Raw genomic sequence first — 23,679 nt, forward strand, 5'->3', positions numbered from 1 at the left:
AATGTTGGCAATATTGGAGTATATCCATATTCAAATAGTTAAAATTAATTTCATTTGACTAAACTTTATCCCCAATTCAAATGCTTAAATTGAATAGAGAGTAGTTACATCTAATTTTCTCCAATGTCTTTTTCTTGCAACTAACATTCTTTTCTGAATTTATTTTATTTAGATATTTTCTATTAGTACATATTTCGTGCAAATTAAATAATTTAATTACAATTTCAATTGTTTCTTTGTTGGTGTTAATTGATTTTATTGACATGGTATCATAGTATTTGGACAAGGATGGATGAGAGTTGTACTCAATTATTTTTTAAATTGTGTCTAAATTTCATTTAGACATTCAAATTATGACATGTTTCGATTGTACGCTTAAATGCATAATAGTGTATTTCTATGAGTTATCACTGCTCAAAATTTGGAAAAGATTTTTTTTGTGTGGTCTCAAACGCTTATTGAAATTAAATACTAATTACCGGTCTAAAACATGATTATCTCACCAAAAAATTACTTATGACTATTAGGGGTTGTTTGGTATTAGGACTAACAATATGCAGAATGGTGTTATCAAGCATTTGGTTAAGGATATTAATTAATCTTGTAATTATTTATTTCTTTGTATTATAATGATTTGATAGGCTAACCGTTCATATTCTTATCTTCCATTCTCTATACCAAATAATCTTTTATTGTATCCCTCCGTTTCAATTTATTTATTTTATTTTTATTTTTAGTTTACTTTTAAAAAAATGTATTTTTCATTTTTGTAACAATTCTTTTATTCAATTTTTTTATATGTCATGTTTAAGACAATAATATTAATGAATATCTTTATTATTTTTGTAAACATCATATTAAATTAAAATAAGATAAATAAATTGAAACTGTAAAAACATTAAACACAAATTTAAGTCATCATTAATTAGGGCATCAAATCAATTTTATGAAGCTACCCTACATCATTACAAAAAGGCAGTAATATCAGTAACGAAAAGGATAGTAAAAAGACGTCAAAGGGTCCCAATAAGGTTGGCAGTTGTGCACACACTATACACAAGGTCCAACCGCTTAAAATATGTTATCTCATTTAATTACACGTGGATACGTATAAAATATACTTTCTCTGTTCCTTTTTTTTTTTTAGTTTTAAATTTTTTACTTGTCTTTTTTTATTGTTATTTTTGATAAATTAAGAAAAGATAATATTTTTCACATATTATACCCTCAATTATTTAGAGAGTTAATGTTTTTGAAAAAAGTAGGACCTCTTTAATGAGTAAATTGATTTTGAAATTCTATCACTTAATAAGGGTAAAATGATAAATTATTATGTCAATTTTATTTTTTTTAATAGGTGTGTCAACTAAAAAATAGATACTAAATAGGGACAGATGGAGTATGCAACAATGACTCATTTGATTGAGGTATAAGTTTTCTTAGAGTTAATTATCTCAAGATTAATTCTATTCTATTTTTATCCACTTGGATATGGAATAAAAATAACGCACAATTTCGGATTTATTAGTCTCGAATAAATTATTCCGCGATTTTATCATAACTAAACATAGGATAAACTCATCCTATAATTAAACTCAAAATTAATTATTCCTTGTCCTTCGTACCAATCCAGCCTAGAGTCTTTATTTTATGAGTTTGAGTAGTAACATTTATCATTAATATAAATAATTTTTATATCATCAATTATTTTAAAAAAAAAACTTAACGTTAGATTTTCTTTGAATAATTTGAGTAAAATATATTTATATTATATTAACAATATAAAAAAATTATTTTATTTTTAAAAAAAGGAAGTGCACGAGTGTTATGGTCCATTTTTGGATTCCTATAATTTATTTTATGCTTTTAATGAAGATTCCTTTTTTCTCGGTTACATGCCGTTATGTTCCCCGTTATCTTCTCTCTTTTATTATTCTATTCCTATTTTACCCTTGTACAACCTTCGTATTCACTGATATGACCCTCTTATTGTTGTGTGGTCCATTTACCTACCATACGTTACGGATTTATGACACAAATTATATTATGTGACACAAATATTTGCTTTTCCGATCCGGGTGAATCATGCAACATTACCAAATCATCAATTTAATAAGTAGTATGTTTTGAATTTCGAGAATCAAATAACTTTATTAATTATTTTTTCAGTTTATTTTTATTTATTTTATTAAAAATAGTTATTTAATAATATTTATTTAGTTTGAAAATTTAAGAGATAATTTTTTTTTTCTATCAATATATAATATATTTTTTCAAAATATTTAATTTAATATATTTAAAGGATAATATAGTACTAATATTACCTAGGGGTGATAATTGGACGGGTTGGATCAAATTTGGACGAATCACAATGGGTTAAGATAACAATCAGATCAAGACCCAACCCAATTCAAATTTGCTTGGATCAAAAAGGGTTAGGTAATGAGTTACATTACAGGTCAACACTCAATCCAACATAATTTTACTAAGCTTAATTGTTATACTAATTGTTTTATTTGTTCTTTTAAGAGTCGTTTGGTTTGAATACAAGTTATGATGGGATTAGTTATGTTGAGATAAGTTAAGCTAAGATTAGTTATGCTAGGATTAGACGTTTTTATTGCTTGTTTGGTTTGTCATATTCAAACTTATATTCATGACATAATTTTTAAAAATAAGTTGTTTGTTTACAAAAATATCCTTTACCTTATTTAGTTTTTTTTGGGAAAAGGGTCTGAAAAATACTTCAACTTTGACCGAAATTGTTGTTACGATACCAAATTTTATGGAGGACCTTTTACCCCCTGCACTATTTAATAGTGTATTTTAAAGGTATATATGTGCCCATGTGGACACATTACAATTTATAATGATGCAATATTTTTTATGTCCACGTGGACACATATATATCTTTTAAAATACACTATTAAATAGTGCAGAGAGGTAAAAGGTCCTTTCCAAAGTTCGGTATCATAACAACAATTTTGGTCAAAGTTCAGATATATTTCATACATTTTTCCTTTTTTTTTTTTTTTTACATTTTCTTTGCAAGCTTTATTTATTCACTATTTATATACATAATTATAAATGTGGTGTATAAAATAGAGTTTAAGGGGAGCGTATTTTTGTTATTTTACATACTTTATCCCAGGTTAAGTTATCCTGGGATTACTATTCTACCCCTAGTGAGGGATAACCTATCCCAAGACTAATTATTAATCCTGGGACAAGTTATTCCAGCCTTTGCAACCAAACAACTGATTAAAGACCACTCAAAAGTTATCTCGGGATTAACTCCTCTTATCTATCACATCAAACGACCCCTTAAACTATTATATTACCTAATATTTTCTTTTATTTATTATGGCTATATACAATATATCAAATTGAAAATAAAATAAAATATTTAGACAAGATTTTTCATGAACTAATTAGGGTTACATATTGATTAATTTTTAATGGGTTGAGTTGAAATGGACTGAACTAATGAATGAACGGGTTAATAATCCGTCCAATCTTAAACGAATTGGGTGGGTTGAACGAGTTGGGTTTGATTTTGTCACCCCTAATATTACCCTTATTATTAATTGTTTCTTAAGATGTGTGTCAAGTTAATAGTGGTCAACTATTGTTGATCAGAGGGAGTAACTAATTTTTAGGATAAATTTATACTTAGTTGGATTAAAATTATGGAATAACGTAATCTCAAGATTAGTTATTTATGAATTATAGTGTTATTTTTATCACACATTAAGAGTGAGATTACTAATTTTGAGATAGTTAGTCCCGAGATAACACATACCCCAATAAAATTAATATTTTTTCACACAAATATGATTTCTTAATTATTTTCTAGTATTTGATAAATAAATAAAAAATATTACTTTAAAGAGTTGTTTGGTGTGAGGTATAATGTATAATAATCATGTTTTAAGATGCAAAATTATTTTGTTTTACATTTGGTTGGACGTATTAGTTAGCCCTTGAATTATTTATCCCAACATTTATATCATAGTGATGTGATAAGTTATTCCATATACACGATGAGATACCTTGTCCTAAGATAATTTGTTCCAACCAAATGAACCATAAGAGTATTTATATGTAATCTAAAAGAAACACTATAGCAATGGGAGGGGGTTGCGAGTGGGGCCTCGGGGGTGGAGAAAGTGAGATGGTCAAGGAGTAGGGGGTGTTGGGTGAGTGGTGAAAATACAATGAACATATAGTATCACTTATTGAATTTGTTTTCCCTACTTTTGTCAAAGAAGCTATTTTTTCGTTTTTAAGCAACTTGTTTTTCGAGAGAAAATGTTTTTTCAGAAATTTGCCCAATCAAACATGTGAAACTAGAAAATATTTTCTTCCATACCTTTTGGCAAATATGGTCATTTATTACTTTATCTGATATGACCGCACATTCAACTCACCATTTCATCTACACAACACTAATTTTGTGGATATGTTGAACTTTAGAAACCAAGCCCAATATTCTATAGAACATACTTTTCATTTTGGTAGGCACCCTTCTATCACATAACACACGATAGCATTTTTTCTTTTCAATCATTCAATTTTAATTTTGTAAGTACTATATTCATCTATCTTATCATTCTCTTGAAATACGAAATACGATATCTGAACTGTTTGCATTTTTACATTACGATCATATCTAGTCTCACTTCAACTTTTCTTCTATTAAGTTGACTCAATTTGCAATACATGTATTCGGTCTTTCTTCAATCTATTCGAAAATTTATAGAGTTTCTTTACATGAATGTATTGTTCAATAGTTTTTTTTTATATAATTAAATAGATATATGTATATAAAATGTATCTAAATTTGTATAAATAATGTATAATTATGTATCAGATATGTATATATTTATTCATATACATTTTTATACAATATTAATACATTATAACAATTCATCTTCCTCCATGAGTTGATTTTTTTAATCCCAACTATTTCAATTTTTATCTTATTTTCATGTTTGATTAACTTTGAGAAAACATTATCGTAATATCTTTTCTCCAATGAAAATAATTTCATTAAAACAAAAAATGACAGTTTTCTCTTAATATGGACGAAACTAAAAAGTCATTTCAACTTATATTAATTTCAATTTATTAAAAAAGTTATTTCAGGTTAGTTATTTCAAATAAATGCATAACATTAATTGTTGATGAATTTAATATTAAAATAAATATATTGTCAAAAACATTATTTTAATACTTCATCTTATACTTTGTGCAATTGTTATCTAAGAAACAAATAATTATATTTAGCCGGACAATGGACATTAATATAAAAAAAAATGTTTGAAAAATATTTTCCTCCTATAAAAAAGATGCACAAGATGTAATTATTTTAAGTGTCTAAACAAATTATTTTCAGGTGACGAACTTATTGTTCAAAAATATATATTTCTTTGGGAACGATCAAATAAAGATGGTCATGTTATAATGCTGAGTTTATTATAAATTTAGATGATCATTCAACTGTTCAAAATCACTTCTTTTTTATCATGGAAATTTATTTAACTATGTTTATATCACTCATAACTAAGGTCACTAAACATGTCAAATACCTACTTTATCCCCTAAATTGTCAATCTTTATAAAAAAAGAAAAAAAAAATTCTGATATTATGAAATATTTTTCTCTTTTCAATCTGTATTATTGACTTAACTATAGATCAATTAAATCTTATTTATAAAGTAAAAAGATGAAATACTTTTTCAAGCATATATATATATATATATATATATCAAGTGACAAAGAGAATTATTATTTGCACAAATGAGGCTTTGAGCTTTGATTTGAGAATTTCTCGAAAGGCTAATCATAGGTTCTTCACTTTATTGGAATATATGATTGAGTTGGGAAAGCTTTTGAATAGGCATTTTATATCAAAATCATATTATTTATGAATAACAAATCTCTTTCTAGCTGCTCTCGGAGGATTAGACCATGTGATTACAAACCACAACGTAGGAGATCAGTACCTTTTCCATCTGAAGGATAGTCTCAAAACATATTGTGGATCACACACACTCAAACAAAGGGTCAAATGGTTAGAATCGACCTATATGAATACAATAAGCAACTAAACCACATTATGAATTTCAAATCTCTACTCTAACAATGTTAACTATAACATATACGAAAAGTTAAAGGTGCAAATTATTATTTTTTTCTTCAAATTTTTGTACATGAAAATATTTTTTTAACTATAGATCAATTAAATCTTATTTATAAAGTAAAAAGATGAAATACTTTTTCAAGCATATATATATATATATATATATATATATATATATATCAAGTGACAAAGAGAATTATTATTTGCACAAATGAGGCTTTGAGCTTTGATTTGAGAATTTCTCGAAAGGCTAATCATAGGTTCTTCACTTTATTGGAATATATGATTGAGTTGGGAAAGCTTTTGAATAGGCATTTTATATCAAAATCATATTATTTATGAATAACAAATCTCTTTCTAGCTGCTCTCGGAGGATTAGACCATGTGATTACAAACCACAACGTAGGAGATCAGTACCTTTTCCATCTGAAGGATAGTCTCAAAACATATTGTGGATCACACACACTCAAACAAAGGGTCAAATGGTTAGAATCGACCTATATGAATACAATAAGCAACTAAACCACATTATGAATTTCAAATCTCTACTCTAACAATGTTAACTATAACATATACGAAAAGTTAAAGGTGCAAATTATTATTTTTTTCTTCAAATTTTTGTACATGGTCATATATTCCCAAGCCAGACATGTATGCAATTGCGATGCATGTATCGAAATCGTGCAAAGTCAATTTCTTGACTTTTATGTGTGCAGAATGAGTGCCACAATTGCGGAAAATAATTTCTATATGACATATTACTCTTTTAGAAATCATTCTAAATTAGTCTTCTGGTTCGTGATTGTTACGTATCGAAATCAAAACCAAAGTTAACAATTGTATTAAGTTACAATTGTCAACTACCTCAAGCCCCTTAGGTCTCAACTCGAGTCGTACTAAAATGTCTTAAAATATAATACTGATACTAAGTCTCAATGTAAAGTTTTAAATATAAGATGATGTTAGATTGTTACGACCAACCTATGTGAATAGAGAAGATAACTCATTTTTCGTAGAAAAAAAATTACAATAAGAACCTCAAATTGTTATAACAATGTTAACTATAACACATGCAACACCTAAAAATAACAATAAGGTGGAGTCAGAGGCGTATCCAGGATTTTGAGATCATGGGTGCACTATTACGAAAAGGTGGATCTAAGATATAAATTTGTTTGGTTTAACATTTATGTTCTTATCACTAAATACTATTGAAATTTTAAAATTATAGGTACACAATTATTTTTTATCTATCCAACCCACTTAGATCAGAGATGTTACTCAATTTTAGAAAGAAAAATAAAACAAGATAATTAAAAGGTTCAAATTTCTAAACTCAGTTAGAAAGGTGCACCTCATCATCATCGCACGACATTATATGATACTTCAAGTGTGGGTTCACACATCTATATTTAAATAATTTTTTAAAAATATAACACTATTATATATGATTTCTGGAGGGGAGCATGGGTTCACGTGAACCCGGTGACCCCCTCCTGAATACGCCTCTGGGTGGAGTCACAAAGATCAAACAAAATCCTCTAGTTGCTCTTAATTATCACACAAGAACAAATATTTAAAAGCACAATCCAAACGTTATTTATGTTATGTCCATAATTAAGATATAAATAAACATATATAAAATATATCGTACATATAATGAATGCATGACATGATTCACATATGTAACACCATTCATGACAGTCGATTGTTCCACATATCTTATCTTGATGCGCTGATCACATGTTTTACATTTGCTACGTCAATCACATACCTCACTCTCTTTGTCTGGTACTGCAGAAGTTATCCACACTTGTCATATCTCAATACCTTGTTTCATTACATTAACTACATATCTTACGTTTTCTGTCTTATTACGCTAATCACACATCTTATGTTCTCGATACACCATTATTGTGATATCATCATTTAACTAAAAATATTATTGTGATATATACTAACATAAAGTATTATGTAGAATTAATTATTTTATTTAAAATAATACTTTGATAATTTTAATTTTTTTTTCTCAAATATTTTTCACCCCAAACTATTGGCACCATTTACAGCCATTAAAATTAACCATTTTCAACCTTTCATTTTTTTCTTCTTTTACTCAAACAAAAACTCCATTTTTTCTCCTTCTTCTTTGTTTCCCAATCTGCAACTTCTCTTTCCCTTTCAAAATATCTCTCAAAGAAAAGTCAAAGAGAAATGGCGGATCAGCTCACCGAAGATCAGATCTCTGAGTTCAAGGAAGCCTTCAGTCTTTTTGACAAGGACGGAGATGGTTAGCTCATCCTTATACCATACATATTTTGAAATCAATTTTCATTTCATAGCAATTTTTTTTTCTTAGATCCGATGCTTGGTTCTTTGTATTTTGCATGTTTATGTGTTTATTTGAGATTTCGTTGAGTTTGAACATGGGTTTTGATTCTTTTCTTGATTGAAATGGATATAATGATCTATTTATGTGAAGTTGGTGGATTTTGATGGTGTTTAATAGCATAAATTGATACAAATTAAGGAGAACCACACCCGAAAAGCTAGCGATTGAGGTGGGAGAGTACAAGCTATATAAGCCCAGCATCATCTCCCTATTTAACCACACAAGTCCCATCCGTTGCAATAGGATCATAACAAACCACCGCGCTGTGCATGACCATTTCTAGCCCCGGACCATGCGTCATCATCCAGGACATGAAGAGGGATGGGATGGCTCTGATATCATTGATGTAATGTGAGAATTAGGGAAGAAATTCTAACTAAGAACTAAGCTAGGCTAAAGAGAATTGCTTGTACAGATTCCTGTGTATGGTGATTGAAGGGCTGTTGATACCCACTATAATAACCCCTATATCCCGTATTGGTATATCCATAAGGATCTCCTACATAACCACAAAAAGGCAAAGCATTAGAACTTGGAGGGCCACCATACCTAGATGATTGAGGTAGGTTGGAAGTGAAATTAGAAACATAAAGAGGATTTTGGAATGGCATTTATGAATACCCATAGAGCAAGGATGGTTGGTCTGATACCATTGATACAACGAGAACCACACCCAAAATCTAGCTATATAAGCTCCACATCAGTTCTCCATTAACCGATGCGGGACTCAAGTCCCATACCTTGCAACAGCCGCCAACAGGATCATAACATAAATGCTCGTCGATATGTTGGGTGTTTGGTTGGTTTTGATGGGATCCGAGGAGTGTTTAGTGTTGATGAATTGAATTCTTAGTTTGGGTTTCAATCACATTTGGAGCTGGTTGAAATTGTTTTTGAATGAAATCAGGTGACAAGTCTTGAAAAGGTTGTCCTTTTTAGGTGCTTACCATATTTTGTTGATTTTCCTATTGATATGTGTTTTACTTGGTTTTGATTCTTGATAAATTGTTAATCTGTTTTTCTTATAGCATAATTTGCTTTAACTTGTAGATTGCATAACTTACCATACATTGCTATAACACGCAGAAGTCTATGGAAATCGTTTAGGGAACAGGATACAAAATTTCCTTGTATTTGGTTTTATGCAAAATCTTTTGCTTATTCTCTTCAACATATGGCACAATCGCACAAGTCACTTTTTCTAAGGTTGATCAAAATTGATTGTTCTTTTTTCTATATTTGAAGTATGGAGCAATTAGTTAATTTTCTGGTGCATATAGAAGCTTGACGGTGTATAGTTACTTTAAAATACCCTTTCCTGTTTACTGTGTATGTGTGTGAGTGTGTACACTGACATATATGCTTGTTTTTTATGTGATAACACGTGGTATCTGGGTCCCACATGCGTCTTGACTAATTCCACGGGGTACCTTTTACGTCACACCAACACATACACTGAGTAACTCTGTCACTGGCTTGGACATATGGAAAGAAACACCTGCTGTTTTTGCTCTGTTGGGATTTGAATAGGAGATCTCATGGCTCTTAAGTCACCTCATTAACCACTAACCCACTCCCTCGGGTACATATATTTTTGTTTACCGTGACATCACCTAAACCTTTTTAGTCTAGGTATATTATTTAAACAAAGCCATTCTGTTCTATTTTCGTTTTCTTTTCGGATTCTGAGGATGAGCTGGCCTGCTCCTCCGATTAAGTTGACTGTGCTGCTATTTCAACAGAACAAAATTTTCTTTTGTAATTTTTTTGGCAAGTTGAGTAAATCAGGAAAGGAAGATGAAGGAAAGATGCTTTCTACTGTGATTTGCATCTGAAGATAATCTGCCAACCAAATGAATCTTGGTGTTTGTATTCTTTTTAGAAAGTATAGTTGTGTTTTTCCTATGTAGACTGATTGTGGTGATTAGTGCACGTAGTTATGCGTTCACATGCTTCCTTTTGAACATCATTCATTGATTTCAGTCTTTCTGATGGAAGCCTGTGGTTCTGTCGAATTCTGTTGATTAATACTTGTCATGTGAGAACAAACAGTTCAAGTTTCATGTTTAACTTGTTTCTCCAGAATAGAGAAATATGGGGAAAAGAGTAAGTTCTAAAAGCAGGTAGCCATGATGGCTATAAATGTTCAATAATTATCTCCATATATGCTGCAGGTTGTATCACAACTAAGGAACTTGGAACTGTAATGCGGTCATTGGGGCAGAACCCAACTGAGGCTGAGCTTCAAGACATGATCAATGAAGTTGATGCTGATGGAAATGGGACCATTGATTTTCCAGAGTTCCTTAACCTGATGGCTCGCAAGATGAAGGACACTGATTCTGAGGAGGAGCTCAAGGAAGCTTTCAGAGTGTTTGACAAGGATCAGAATGGATTCATCTCCGCAGCTGAGCTTCGTCATGTCATGACAAACCTAGGCGAAAAGCTTACTGATGAAGAGGTTGATGAGATGATTCGTGAAGCTGATGTGGATGGCGATGGGCAGATCAACTACGACGAGTTCGTCAAGGTTATGATGGCCAAGTGAGAACTGATCAATCCAACATACTCTTTAGAAGTAAAAATACAAAAGAGAAGGAAACGGAGCAGATAAGTTTGTGAGATTTCTATTCCAAATTAGGACGTGTTCTTTGTGTTATTACCTTTGTCTCGGTGCTTGCCTACTTTCCAATTCACATGGTTATGTAGTTCTGTTCTCCAGTATATCCTGTTTGCCCTGTTCCTTGTCTTAGTAGTTTGGGTTGTTAGCAACTTCTAGTAATTTCTCCTGAATTCGGTATTGTGAAACTATGACGTGTCAAACTTTTTTGTTTTGTATTCTATGTGACTAATTTCGTCGATATTCCACATTCTTGCCTATGCTTCTGTGTGTTTGATTTTCGCGTTAACTTGATCCTCAACTCTTGAGCACATGGGCCGTCTATCCGCTGTACAGCTTGGTTTCTGTTTTACATTGACACACTTGACTTCAAGCGCTTCCGTATCTCAGGCTCATCTAAGATTTTGAAGGTGTAGGACATTGCATAACTTGTAAGATGATACTTTCAACATCCTTAGCAGGAGTTTTCTTAGCTTTTTTGTTTTTGGTTTTACCTGGACCACAGTTTAAGTGTTGCAACTGCAGTTATGTGAATGATTGGAGAAGATATTTGGTGCATTTGCAAGGTTGAACATTAGGTATATATGGAGTTTCTCCATATATACAAGTTGGTTTATGAACCAAGTGATTTTGATGTTGTTTTTTCAAGTCCCCTGTTTGATTTGTTCCAATGACAAAGGGTTTCTTTCCATTTGTCTAAGCTTTGGTACATCATCCCCGAGTTTCGAAGGCTATGTTTGAACCTAAAGTTTGTTCCAGAAGAATTTATTGGTTAGGAAAAAATGTTTTTAGAGCAAGTAACACTTGGTGATACCACTAGCAAGTGGAGTACACCCGGCCTACACCACCTTCTTCCTTGTAAAAGCTTTGGTGAATAGAGTTATCTGGTAATTGTCGAAGTGTGCATAAGATGGCCGAACACCACGGATAAAAAGTCCTATGTAGAAAATGGTGTGAAAAAGGGGTAAAACCGATTTTCTTGAGCCGTGGGTCTATTGGTTGGAATAATCTCTCTACCTAAGATAGGGGTAAGGTTTACGTACACGATATACCCCACCTTCCCTAGACTCTTGTTGTGGGAATATACTGGGTTTGTGGTGTAATGTTAGAGTAGAAAAAACGTCTTTTGACACCATGAGTTTATATTTTGGTTTAAAAAGTTATTCCATACTTAAAATTGATCTACATACTTTTTTCCCCCCAAATATTTAATGCATTTCCATTTCAATCTTTTCTGTTTTTTTTTGTGGGTAAAAATGTTTTTCCTTTTTGTGGGTGAAGTTTCGATCTCGTAGCTCAACATAAAATATTATAAAAAAAATATTTACGATATGTAGCTCAATATAAAATATTATCCCCGGTTTAACCCATATTTGTATATAAATATCTTTTATATAGTATTATTATACATTTTTATACAAAATTGACACATTATATATATGTTCTCTACAGATATATATGTATAATATTGTATATTGAGCTACGTAATGTTTTTCGCTATAAAGTATTTGGATGCTTCAATCCTCACAACCCTAGAGTAGTGTAGGAAAGTTTGAGAAATGTATTATAGAAAAAAAAGAGTTTAGTGCGACATGACATGCCAATTAGGAGAGAAAAATATTTTTATTGTGTAAGTATATATTTTGTGAAAAATAGTAAAATTTATAATCTTAACGAAAAAATAATTTTAGTAGGCAATTTTTCAAACATGAATATAACGTTAGTGGAAGTGAACCAATAAAAATGAGTAAATATAGATAGTGGAAGAAAATATAACTTTAATTTCATTAAAAAATTATCATGAAAATATAACGTTAATTTCATGAAAATATAATGAAAATTTCATTTGAATTTATTAAAAAAACTATCTATTTATTAATATATAAATGGGAACAAGCTAGCTAATATATAAGTGGGAACAAGCAAACAACACAAACAAACATGTTTGACCATCAGCTGCCTGTTTATCCACACTTATATTTAAAGAAATATTGGAAATCTCATAAATATCTATATCAAGAGTTATTTATTTAGAAAACTAGAGGAATCATTCAGAAAAGTTATACTACGAAATTTTATTGCATCATTTATTATTTATTTTGAATAAGAACATTTTGATTCAGTTTCTGAAGCTCACATCATTTACTCCCTAAATAACATCTATGCCCATGTTTGAGGACCTCGGTGGGCGGTGGCGAAGTTGGTGGCCAGGAGGTCAAACAGTCGATACCACTAATCGCGCAACCTGGATGGTAAGTAATCGGCGGAGCGGTGGGCCATACTTGATGTTGATAGCACAAGAGATTGTGTGTTGGGCCACAGTTGATGACACATTGCCCTGGTTGGGCTTGAGCATAGTGACTTGGGGGTGGTGCATATAAACTTAAGATTAATTAATACTAACTCAAGAATAATTAACTTGAAGTTAGTATAATTAATTATTCTTGAGCAGTGGCGGATTCAGTATTTTCATTTATGGGGTTCGAAAAATAAAAATATAAACGTGTAAATAAGCTAACAAAACAAAATTTCAAGAAACTAGTAGCACAATTAAAAAAAAAAATAATAATAAAAAACGTGAAAGTTAGGAACTGAAACTAAATGAAGAGAAAGCCAAAAAAATGAAACGCCCACACCGGAATATGAACTCTAGGCGCGAAAGTTAACTTAAAGGTGACATGCCACTACACTATAACTTTCTTCTTGTCCATGAGGGGGTTCAAAATTAATATATCTACATAAATACATAAAATTTATCTTATATATACCGTATAATTTTTTGCCAAGAGGGTTCAGGTGAAACCTCTAGAACCCACGTGGGTCCGCCCTTGCTCTTGAGTTTATATAAACTATGTTTGATGACAGAGAGAAAATGGAAGGAACTTTTGGGGTTTTCTGTTATGGACCAACTTTATTCATAGAAAACATGTGAAATCTAATCAATAAAATGAAAAGAGAAGGCAAATTTAATTCGTGAGGGCAATTCATTAACAATAATGATAATATACCTAGTCATATAGTCCGATAAGTGGAGTACTATGGGGAAGGTAAGATCTACGTAAGCAAACCTTAATTACATATGATAGAGATCCTCAGTTAAAAAAAAATTGTTTTTTAGAACAGTTTAAGAGAAATGTAAGAGTAAAACACGATGATGAAAGTATTGAAGAAAGAAAAGTATTGACCGTAAAAATAGAAAAGATAATCAAAGTAGCAGAAACAATAGGGTTGCCTAAGTGTATCAACAATGTATAAACAAGTATAACATGTATATATATACTGCATAATAGAGGTATAACAACATTTTATGCATTATTATACAATGTAGATACACCAGTTATACACTATATGATGGTGATTAGAAGTAGGGGTCATGGTATGGTTCTGTAATCGAAATTTCAGTTCGGTGATTTGTTTTTTCAAAATATTATATCATTATCGTATTAAATTATTTGGGTATGATTAGGTATTTCTAAGTTCAGTTTCAATATTTTGTGATATGGGAAATCGGTGACCACAATTTATTCAACTTCGACTGATATATACTCATATTATCTGTCCATGTCCGAGATCATCATCATTTGTTTGTTTGGCTATAGGCAAGAATACAAACAAGCAAGCTAGACACTACTATAAAGTAAAACCTCATAAATGTCTATATTAACCTTTGTTTGTTCACAAGAGACGCATCCAAAATATCAAATTATAATACGAAATATTACTATGCATCATTATTTATTTATTTCGAATAAGGACAATAAGTTTAAGAATCTGAAGCTAGCTTCATTCACTCCCTAAATGACATCTATGCCTGTGTCCGAGGTCATCGGTGGCGATCTTGGTGGCGCTGGTGGCCTACGACAGGAGGTCAGACAGTCGATACCAGTAGTCACGCAACCTGAATAACAACCGGTTGGCGGAGGCGGTGGGCCACAACGGATGACACAAGAGATTGCTTGTTGGCCACAATTGATGACACATATGGCTGATTGGCCTTGGACATGATGGATTGTGGTGGTGCATACAACAAGGAACATGAACAAAACTAGAAATGGAATTTGTGAAATTCTTGCAAGACAGGCCATTGTTTGAAAACATGAAATTGAAGTTAACATTATTATATTCTTGAGTTTATATAAACTTATTTGATGACAATAAAGAGAAAATTTAAGGAACTTTTTGTTATATATGGACAAACTTTATTCTTCATAGAAAACATGTGAAGTCTAATAATTAAAGTGAAAAGAGAAGGCAACTTTTATAGAGGGGGAGTGAGGTGTACGTAAACTGACCTTGTCCTTATCTTCATAAAGTATAGAGGTTGTTTCTACCTCGACTTAAGAAAAAACCATTTTAGAACAACTTGAGAGAGACGCAAGAGTAAGACGCTATGATGGAAATATTGAAGAAAAAAAATATTGACATTAAAAATAGTAAAAATAACCAAAGTAGTTGATGCAACTCAGTATTATGAATAAATGGGGTTGAATTACATATTTTGAAATTTAAATTAAAGATAAACTAATATTTCACGTTAGTTTTTAACTGCTAAATTAAGTTGAATTCAATAATTTGATGTGAACACTCGATACACATAAATATTTACCCACTAATCTTTATATACTCTATTTGAAGAACGAGATTAGATAATTTTATTCGTTTACTATACATTAACAAATAAAAAATATCCAATATCAAGGAAAATTAGGAAAAGCTAAAATAAAAAAGTTATCAATTTAATTCAAAATAAGTAATAATAAGTATTAAGTAAAAAAAACATTTAAGTTGCAAGTTATAATAAAAAGTCACATGGTAATTTTTGGACAAAATTATTAACCATTAATGTAACAAAATATTTGAATTGAAATATGGATATTCTTTAACTGAAAAATAAAAATTTAAAAATTGAAATTTAAAGATAAACTCTGTTGTTGAATTTGATTTTATCCAAACGTAATATTTCTAATACACGTAAAAGTCCTTTGATAAATGGAGTTCTCCTATTTTTTATTTAAAATAAATACTTGAATTTAAAACTAAACCAATTTTATCCTTTTTATAATTTAAAATCTATAAAATTCTATTTTTGGATTGAAGAATTAGATTTTATCAAAACTAATTTTGATACGCATTAAAGTCCTTTCATAAATGGAGTCCTCCTAATTTTCTTCTATAATACTTGAATTAAAGTTATTCTAATAAATTTTTTTTATATATAAATACACTTATAGTCTACAATTATTTATAACTATTTTTCTTAGGCTCTTCTCTCTCACAAGTCACAAGTCACAAGTCACAATCAAATTAGGGTTCAAATCGTGTTATAAGGATTGTTTCAACATATCGTGACAATCATATTATAGCTAAGTTTTGACACCTGCTTTCGCTATCGAAGAAACAAGTAAGTTATCTAGTTTACGATATGTGCAACAATCTAATTAATTTAGATGAGAAAAAGGTCTGAAAAATACTCCAATTTTGGCCGAAATTGTTGTTACGATACCAAACTTTATGGAGGACATTTTACCCCTGTACTATTTAATAGTACCTTTATCCCTGCACTATTTAATAGTGTATTTTAAATGTATATATGTGCCCACGTGGACACATATTTTAAAGGTATATATGTGCCCACGTGGACACATTATTATTTAAAATAATGCAATATTTATGATGTCCATGTAGGCACATATATACCTTTAAAATACACTATTAAATAGTGCAGGGATAAAGGTACTATTAAATAGTACAGGGGTAAAATGTCCTCCATAAAGTTTGGTATCGTAACAATAATTTCGGCCGTTGAGTATTTTTCAGACCCTTATCCCAATTTAGATTAATGTAAATATATTAAATGTCTTTTTTGTTATAGTGTTATTATTTTATTGTTATCTTACTAATATAATAAGTACTTTAGGATTAATGTCTTTTTTGTTATACTGTTATTATTTTATTGTTATCTTACTAATATAATAAGTATATACTTTAGGATTAATGTATTATTCATGATCCTAAATTCTTTTATTGCAGCAGCGGTGTAATGTTAGTATTTAGAGACAATTTCAATTAGGTGATTATAAATAGTCGATAAACTATAAGTGTTGACAAATTTTATTATGATAATAATAATAATATTATTATTATTATTATTATTATTATTATTATATTTAGTAAAATTTTATAAGTGGCGTTTGACGAAAATGGTGCTTACGATAGATCCTCAACTCAAGCAAGACATATCCAAAATAGTAAGAAAAGAAAATACAGATTGAAGAATAAGTTAGTAGGAGAGTCATATCGAAAAGAGTAAGAAAAGAAAATACAATAATGAGGGAACCACATTAAAAAAATAATAATGAAGAAACAAAGGAAATAACATGTCAAACAATAAAAATAAAAAATAAAAAATAAAATTGAAAAATAAGTTAGGAGAGTACTAATAAAGGAAACTCGACAACATCAAATTATCTACTAGCCTTCCATCCTAATCCCTGATTTTCATATCCTCCTATTTATGGGCTATCGAATAGAAGTTTGTAATTATTTTTTTAAACAAATAATTACGTATTTGGATAAAAATGTTTAAAGTGCTATCAAACAATTGATAAGGTATACTTCTGTTAAAACTTGGTTTAAAAATTGGTCAAACCTACTTTTAAGTCCGTTTTTAACTTTTGGAAGTGTTTGACAAATATAAAAATACATTAAAATAAGTTAGAAAGTGTTTGACAAGGTTAAAAATAACTTAAAATAAGTTCAAAATGAAAGTAGGACTCACCATACTTTTTATTTTTTTTGACTTGAAGTCATTTAAGTTTGACTTTTTATTTTTGACTTAAAAACTATTTTTTAAGTCAAAAATAAAAAGTCAAACTTGAACGACATTTCAGTCAAAAAATAAAAAGTAAGAGATACCTACTTTTGGTTTTTAACTTTTACCCTTTTTTAAGTCATTAGATCATGTTTGGATTGACTTAAAAGTTAGTCAAACTTACTTTTAAGTTATTTTTAGATTCTGAGAGTGTTTGACAAAGTTAAAAATAAGTTTAAAATGACTTTAAAAAAGTTAAAAACCAAAAGTAGGACTCCCGCTACTTTTTATTTCTTGACTTAAAAGTCATTTAAATTTGACCTTTTATTTTCTTATTATTTGGTGCTACTACAATTTTTTTTATATAAACTCTTAACTCAGCTCATTGTTAAGATCCTTAGTGGTTTTGATCTAGAGTTACGTGAGATTTTTGTTGCTATACATGCTCGTTAATCCAGCACTATGTACGAAGAACTCTATGAAAAACTTCTTGATCATACGTTTTTTCTTTGACAAGAATCAAAGAAAGCTCCTAACTAAATCACTAACATAGTGATTTGCTTTAAGAGCTTTCTTTGATTCTTCGCGTCAAAGGAAAAGCCCATTATCAAGAAGCTTTTCATAGAGTTCTGCGTATGTAGTGATGATGGATTAATTACAACGAGCATGTATAGCAGTATAGATCTCACGAAACTCTAGACCAAGACCACCAAGAATCTTAACAATGAGTTTAGAGTTTGTGTGTCATGAGTGCATTTTGAATAAACGGATCTAGGCAGAGCCAAATAGTCATGTATGAAGGATTTACACGAGTCGATCCATCTAGATGACCATACAGATCATGGCCATGGAACCATTGATCAGATGAAGGTGAAAGTATTATGTTCTGGCTAAGGTTTTTGTATAAAATGTATAGAAAGGCTAAAACATAGTACAAGAAAAGTAATTGAAATGTACTATTGTTCTTGTTGTTATGTTCAACTATAACTCATAGGGAAGAAAATCGAGTTATGGATGGAATCAAATATGCAGTATTGACAGATAAAAGTATTCGATTATTGGGGAAAAGTACTTTTACTTTGATTCAGAATGATTTCTTAGAACATGTGAAGCAAGCTAGGCACCTAGATTTATGAGGTCTTTTTTAACAATGAAAGGAATACTTACTAGCTTCGTATTCGAAGCCATCATCACTAGCTTCTTGTTCCGGGGAGCAGAGATTGCGAAAAGGGGACAGATGACTAGCTTAGTGCCCGTTTGGATTGACTTATTTTAGGTGCTTTTAAGCCAAAATAGCTTTTAAGCAGTTTTGAAGTGTTTGGGTAAAGTTAAAAAATACTTATAAGCACTTATTTTAAAGCCAAAATAACAAAAATAAGCCAAAATAACAAGTTAGAAATCCTAACTTATGGCTTTTGGCATATAAGTCATAAGCCAAAAGCCAATCCAAACAGGCCATAATTAGTACGTACGTTTACTTGAAAAGAATAACGAGTAGACTGATGCTTCAGATTTCTATTCAGAAATATTTGTCAAGTAAAATAAAGTTGTTTCAAGTGATGAACAGAACTAGCTATATGAACATTACAAGAATATTTAAAACGGAAAGTCATAGCATCAGAGCAAGGGTGCACAAGACAAACCTTAGAATTGAAGATCCCTGAATCACTTTATTGAGACGGTTTTTCACCTTATAAGCATCATTTATCAGATATTTGACCATCAGTTTCTCTTCTGTGATTGCACAGTTTGTTATCTTTAGTATTTATTGATTCAGAACACCTCAGGCCACTGATGGAGATCACATCAAATTTCTCAATTTGCCACACTCCCATTGTTTCAAGTTTGTTAAGAGCATAGAGCAGTACTTCGGTCAGCATTTTCGAGTCTTAGCCCTTCCAGGCTGGGATAGAAACCTACAAATGTTGAAGGTACCCTATTTATCAATTCTAGACTTGGCTGAAACTGAGTTAGTGAATAAATTTTTGGCCTACGTGACACTATCTTGTGGATCCAGCGCGTGTTGACAATTTTTTTAAGGATAATGCCACGTAGGCCGAAAAGGGGTAGAAAATTATACATAAAATAAGTTCGGGGGTAATAGGACCTTAGTAAAGGTTAGGTGTGTCTCAGAGATTTTGGGCATAGGCTGGGGGTACTTATGCATTTTCCCTTTTGTTTTTGCACTGCAGTTTACTGCTTTAGTTTTTTTTTTCTTCTAATAAATCCTAGTTTAATAGTTTGTTAGCTAGCTTTTCCTATTTGTTAGTAATTAGTTAGTTAAAGATATATTCCGCAAAAGAATATTCTGGGTTAAGTTATGATTATTATTTTTTACTGTTTTTGTTCCTATAAATGGAGAGCTGAACATAGGATTGCATTGCAGTATTTGTTTCCCAAGCCTTTCTCTGTTATTTCTCTAATATCTTTGCCAAGAAGGCAAGAACCAACAATTGGTATCAAATGCAGGCCCATCTATGTTTACCGATGTTGGCACTTTATCTTATATTGCCCACACTCCAGATGTCCAATCCTGTGTGTGTGGAGGGGTGTTGAGTCCCACATTAGATGGGTATTGGTTACATGATCTCCTTATACATTCTCGGGCAATCCTCATTTCATAAGCTAGCTTTTAGAACAGAGTTAGATTTAAGATGAAACAAGCTACTACCATGTCTTCAAGCTTTAATGAAGTTCTAACCAAGTAATTCTTCAATCCTAATATTAATATCTTTTCCAAACAAGGAACAAAGCAAAAAGAGGTATCTGATTTACTGATGTTGTCCTTTGTAATTGTATGAGGGCATCCTCCCATGAGGACTTGCTTTTACGCTTTAGCGCTCCTGTAACTGTAAGAATAGCAAGTGGCAATCCTTTGCATTCTTTCACAACATCTTTTGCTATGTGAAGAAGTGAAGGGTCGTCAATTTTCTGCCTAAAAAAATCCATGCCTCTCCTCCAGATAAGATTACCAACTTCCATGATCTTTTCATCCCCATTGATTCACAAACATCTTGGAGACGCGTTGTGAATGTCACCTTAGCCATCCCCAGGTATTCATTGTCTGGTTCGATAGACCATGAAGAGAGGACTCTTTTTTTTCCTCCTCCCTTCAGTCCAGTTTGAACCCGTCCCAACAACGAACACCTTCCTATTGCAAGATGAGGCTCTGCTCTTCCCCTAGAATCCACTCCGAGTCGGAGGAGCAACTAGTCAAACTTCTTGAGCAGCCGTGATGCAGTTACTTTTCAAAAACCACAAATACCATAGAGACAGAAGGCAAGGTGTCATTGAACTTGAATTAATCTCAAAATTGATGAGCTTTGACCTCAACAGATTCAAGTCCAATTAGGTGATCAATGCACTTGACCCTGTTTTCAGCTTGGCAATGATGAGTTCTTGTTGGTCTAGAAACTCTATGTTGCTCGGACTCTTCCAAAATGTCAATGAGTGTGTCGGATCCTTCAAAAATAGTGCATTATTGGATGATCCAACATGAGTGGGACAACATTTTTGAAAGTACGAGCTACATAGTCGTGTTACTTACAATCTGCATAACACAAGAAGTTTGTCAAGTGGAAGTCCAGGATGAAAGAAGAATAACAATGGCAACAACAACAACAACTACACAGTATGATCCACGAGTGGAGTCTGAAAAGAAAAGGGTAATGCATATGCTTCTCAAGTTCCAATGAAATCCCAACAACAATACAATATAATTCCATCTCACAAAAGGGTAACGTGTATGCTTGTGAAGGTAGAGATTGTTTCCAATAGAATCACAACGACAACACCAATGCTGCAATATAATCCCATTTCACAAGCGGGGTCTGGGAAGGATAACACGAACTCTAAATATAGAAAGATTATTTTCGATAGAATCACAATGACACTAAATAATAATAACTTCCATGATCTTCATATTCCAACTTCATCATTTTAATTAAAGGAAAAAAAACTCTTTACAAATTACAACATTAATTTACTTCCTCAAAAAAATAAAAAATCAAAAGGAATTCATTTCAAGAGAGTAACTCCTTTCCAACTTAACCAATTCTCTAGCAACTTCATCAAACACCTTCTCCTCTTTCCCATCTCCGGCGAAACCAAACCCTTTCGCCACCAAATCTCCGCCATCATCCGCCTTGCTCCACTCCTCCACCGGCTTTATCACCACCAACGTCGCCCCCTTCATCACACATCCTCCCTCCGGCAACTCCAACTCCGGCGAATACCACATTTTCACCTTCAACGCCGGCATTTTCGACGAAAAAACCTCTGCATCTCTCCTCATTTCCTCTACTTCTTCCCCATTCATACAAACTTTACCTTGACCAATATCATCCATAATCACTACTTTATTCAGCAATTTCTTCTCCTTAATCACTTCTTCTAACAAACAATGCCGCGCTGATGCTGCTATTAACGACGAAATTATCCATACAATTCGCAATTTCAAATCCTCATTCGTCATCCGTTGCAACTCTAGTTCCCTAATTGGAGCATCGCTATTGTCAATTCGATCGTTACGAATTGGGGAAAGTGATATTCCACCAACAACCAAGCAATTTTTCAATTGACTACCAAATTCACCTTTCCATTTCAGTAACGAATCTGAATCACCTCCACCGCCATTACTGGGAACTCGAATTTCGAGTTCCTTGATTTCGGTGAAATTTCTCAGTATTTCAGCCGGAGAAGAAGAAGCATAAGAAGAACAAGTACAACAACTATAACTATCACTCTTTTTCTGTGTATTATCACAGGGCATACAAATCTGGTTCCATTGACTGATTTGTCGATAAACAAACTGAAAAGGATTGAGAAAAAATCGAATAAATTTGTTTCTACTGGAAAAAGGCAATGGTTTGTGGTATTTTTGTGAGGGGATTGCGAGTGAAATGTGCTGGGTTTGGGTTGTGAGGAAGCGGAAACGCTTGCAGAGAGATGAAGAAATTGAAAGAGATTTCGCATCTTGAAGTTTATCGAAGATTGTTAAGAGGATAGCATCTGGTAAGCGATCAAACAAATCTTCTTCATTTTCTTCATGAATTGACATTGTTGTTGATATCATCTTCCTTCTCATATTCTTTGCTTTGCTGCTGTGGTTTTTGTTATTTATTGAGGTTTTTGGGAGGATTTTCTAGAAAAGTATAGCATAATGTACACGTTTTTGGTGGGCGTGGTAGCTATATTTTTTGACTAGAAAGGGCTGCGGAAGACTGAGTATATAGAGGGTCGTGTTGTGTTGACAGGTAGTATTTCTATGTCGAAGTGCGTGGCAAACTTATCTTTTTTTGAAAGGCCAAATTCATCGATGTCCCATAAATTTGACATTAATATTCACTTTGATATCTTAACTAAGCGATATTTATTTTAGACACTTTATGTGAAATTTTGTTATGTTATTTTGACACTTTTTGCTGACATGTCAAAGTGAGTGTGATACACTTGACAAAAACATTTTATTTTCTCTTCTTCTCCATTTTTCAAGCCACCACCCCCACCTTTTTTCAAGCTTAAACTCTTTCAATGGAGGTCAATTTTTTTATTCAAATTTATTTTTAAGTCATTTTTCTTCTTCTTCATTGTATTACTTTTCTAAATCTACCATCACCCGGAAAAATGGATATTAACACCCATATTTCATATTTATTCTCTTTTTCTTTCTTCCTCTCCCTCTTTTCTTTTCAAAATACAACACTAAAAAG

At 31.5% G+C, this 23,679-nt stretch overlaps 2 protein-coding genes across 2 annotated transcripts; one reads left to right on the forward strand and one right to left on the reverse strand.

The window, feature by feature from the left end:
* The first annotated feature begins 8,348 nt into the window (after positions 1–8,348).
* On the forward strand, positions 8,349–11,398 carry PCM8 (calmodulin-6-like protein). Its single transcript, NM_001288430.1, is given in 2 exon segments — positions 8,349–8,435; positions 10,712–11,398. Coding segments are annotated over 2 exon segments (450 nt in total). The 5' UTR covers positions 8,349–8,359; the 3' UTR covers positions 11,086–11,398.
* Positions 11,399–21,974: 10,576 nt separating this feature from the next.
* On the reverse strand, positions 21,975–23,027 carry LOC107057962 (F-box protein At4g18380-like). The gene has a single exon (XM_015303136.1). The coding sequence runs from the start codon at positions 23,025–23,027 to the stop codon at positions 21,975–21,977; it is 1,053 nt and encodes a 350-aa protein (XP_015158622.1).
* Between the last annotated feature and the right edge of the window lie 652 nt (positions 23,028–23,679).

This window comes from Solanum tuberosum, unplaced genomic scaffold, assembly GCF_000226075.1.
Source record: "Solanum tuberosum cultivar DM 1-3 516 R44 unplaced genomic scaffold, SolTub_3.0 scf00412, whole genome shotgun sequence".
Lineage (NCBI taxonomy): Eukaryota > Viridiplantae > Streptophyta > Magnoliopsida > Solanales > Solanaceae > Solanum > Solanum tuberosum.

Coding starts and splice junctions, on each gene's coding strand:
- LOC107057962 (XM_015303136.1), bottom strand. CDS start 23,027: ATGTCAATTCATGAAGAAAATGAAGAAGATTTGTTTGATCGCTTACCA.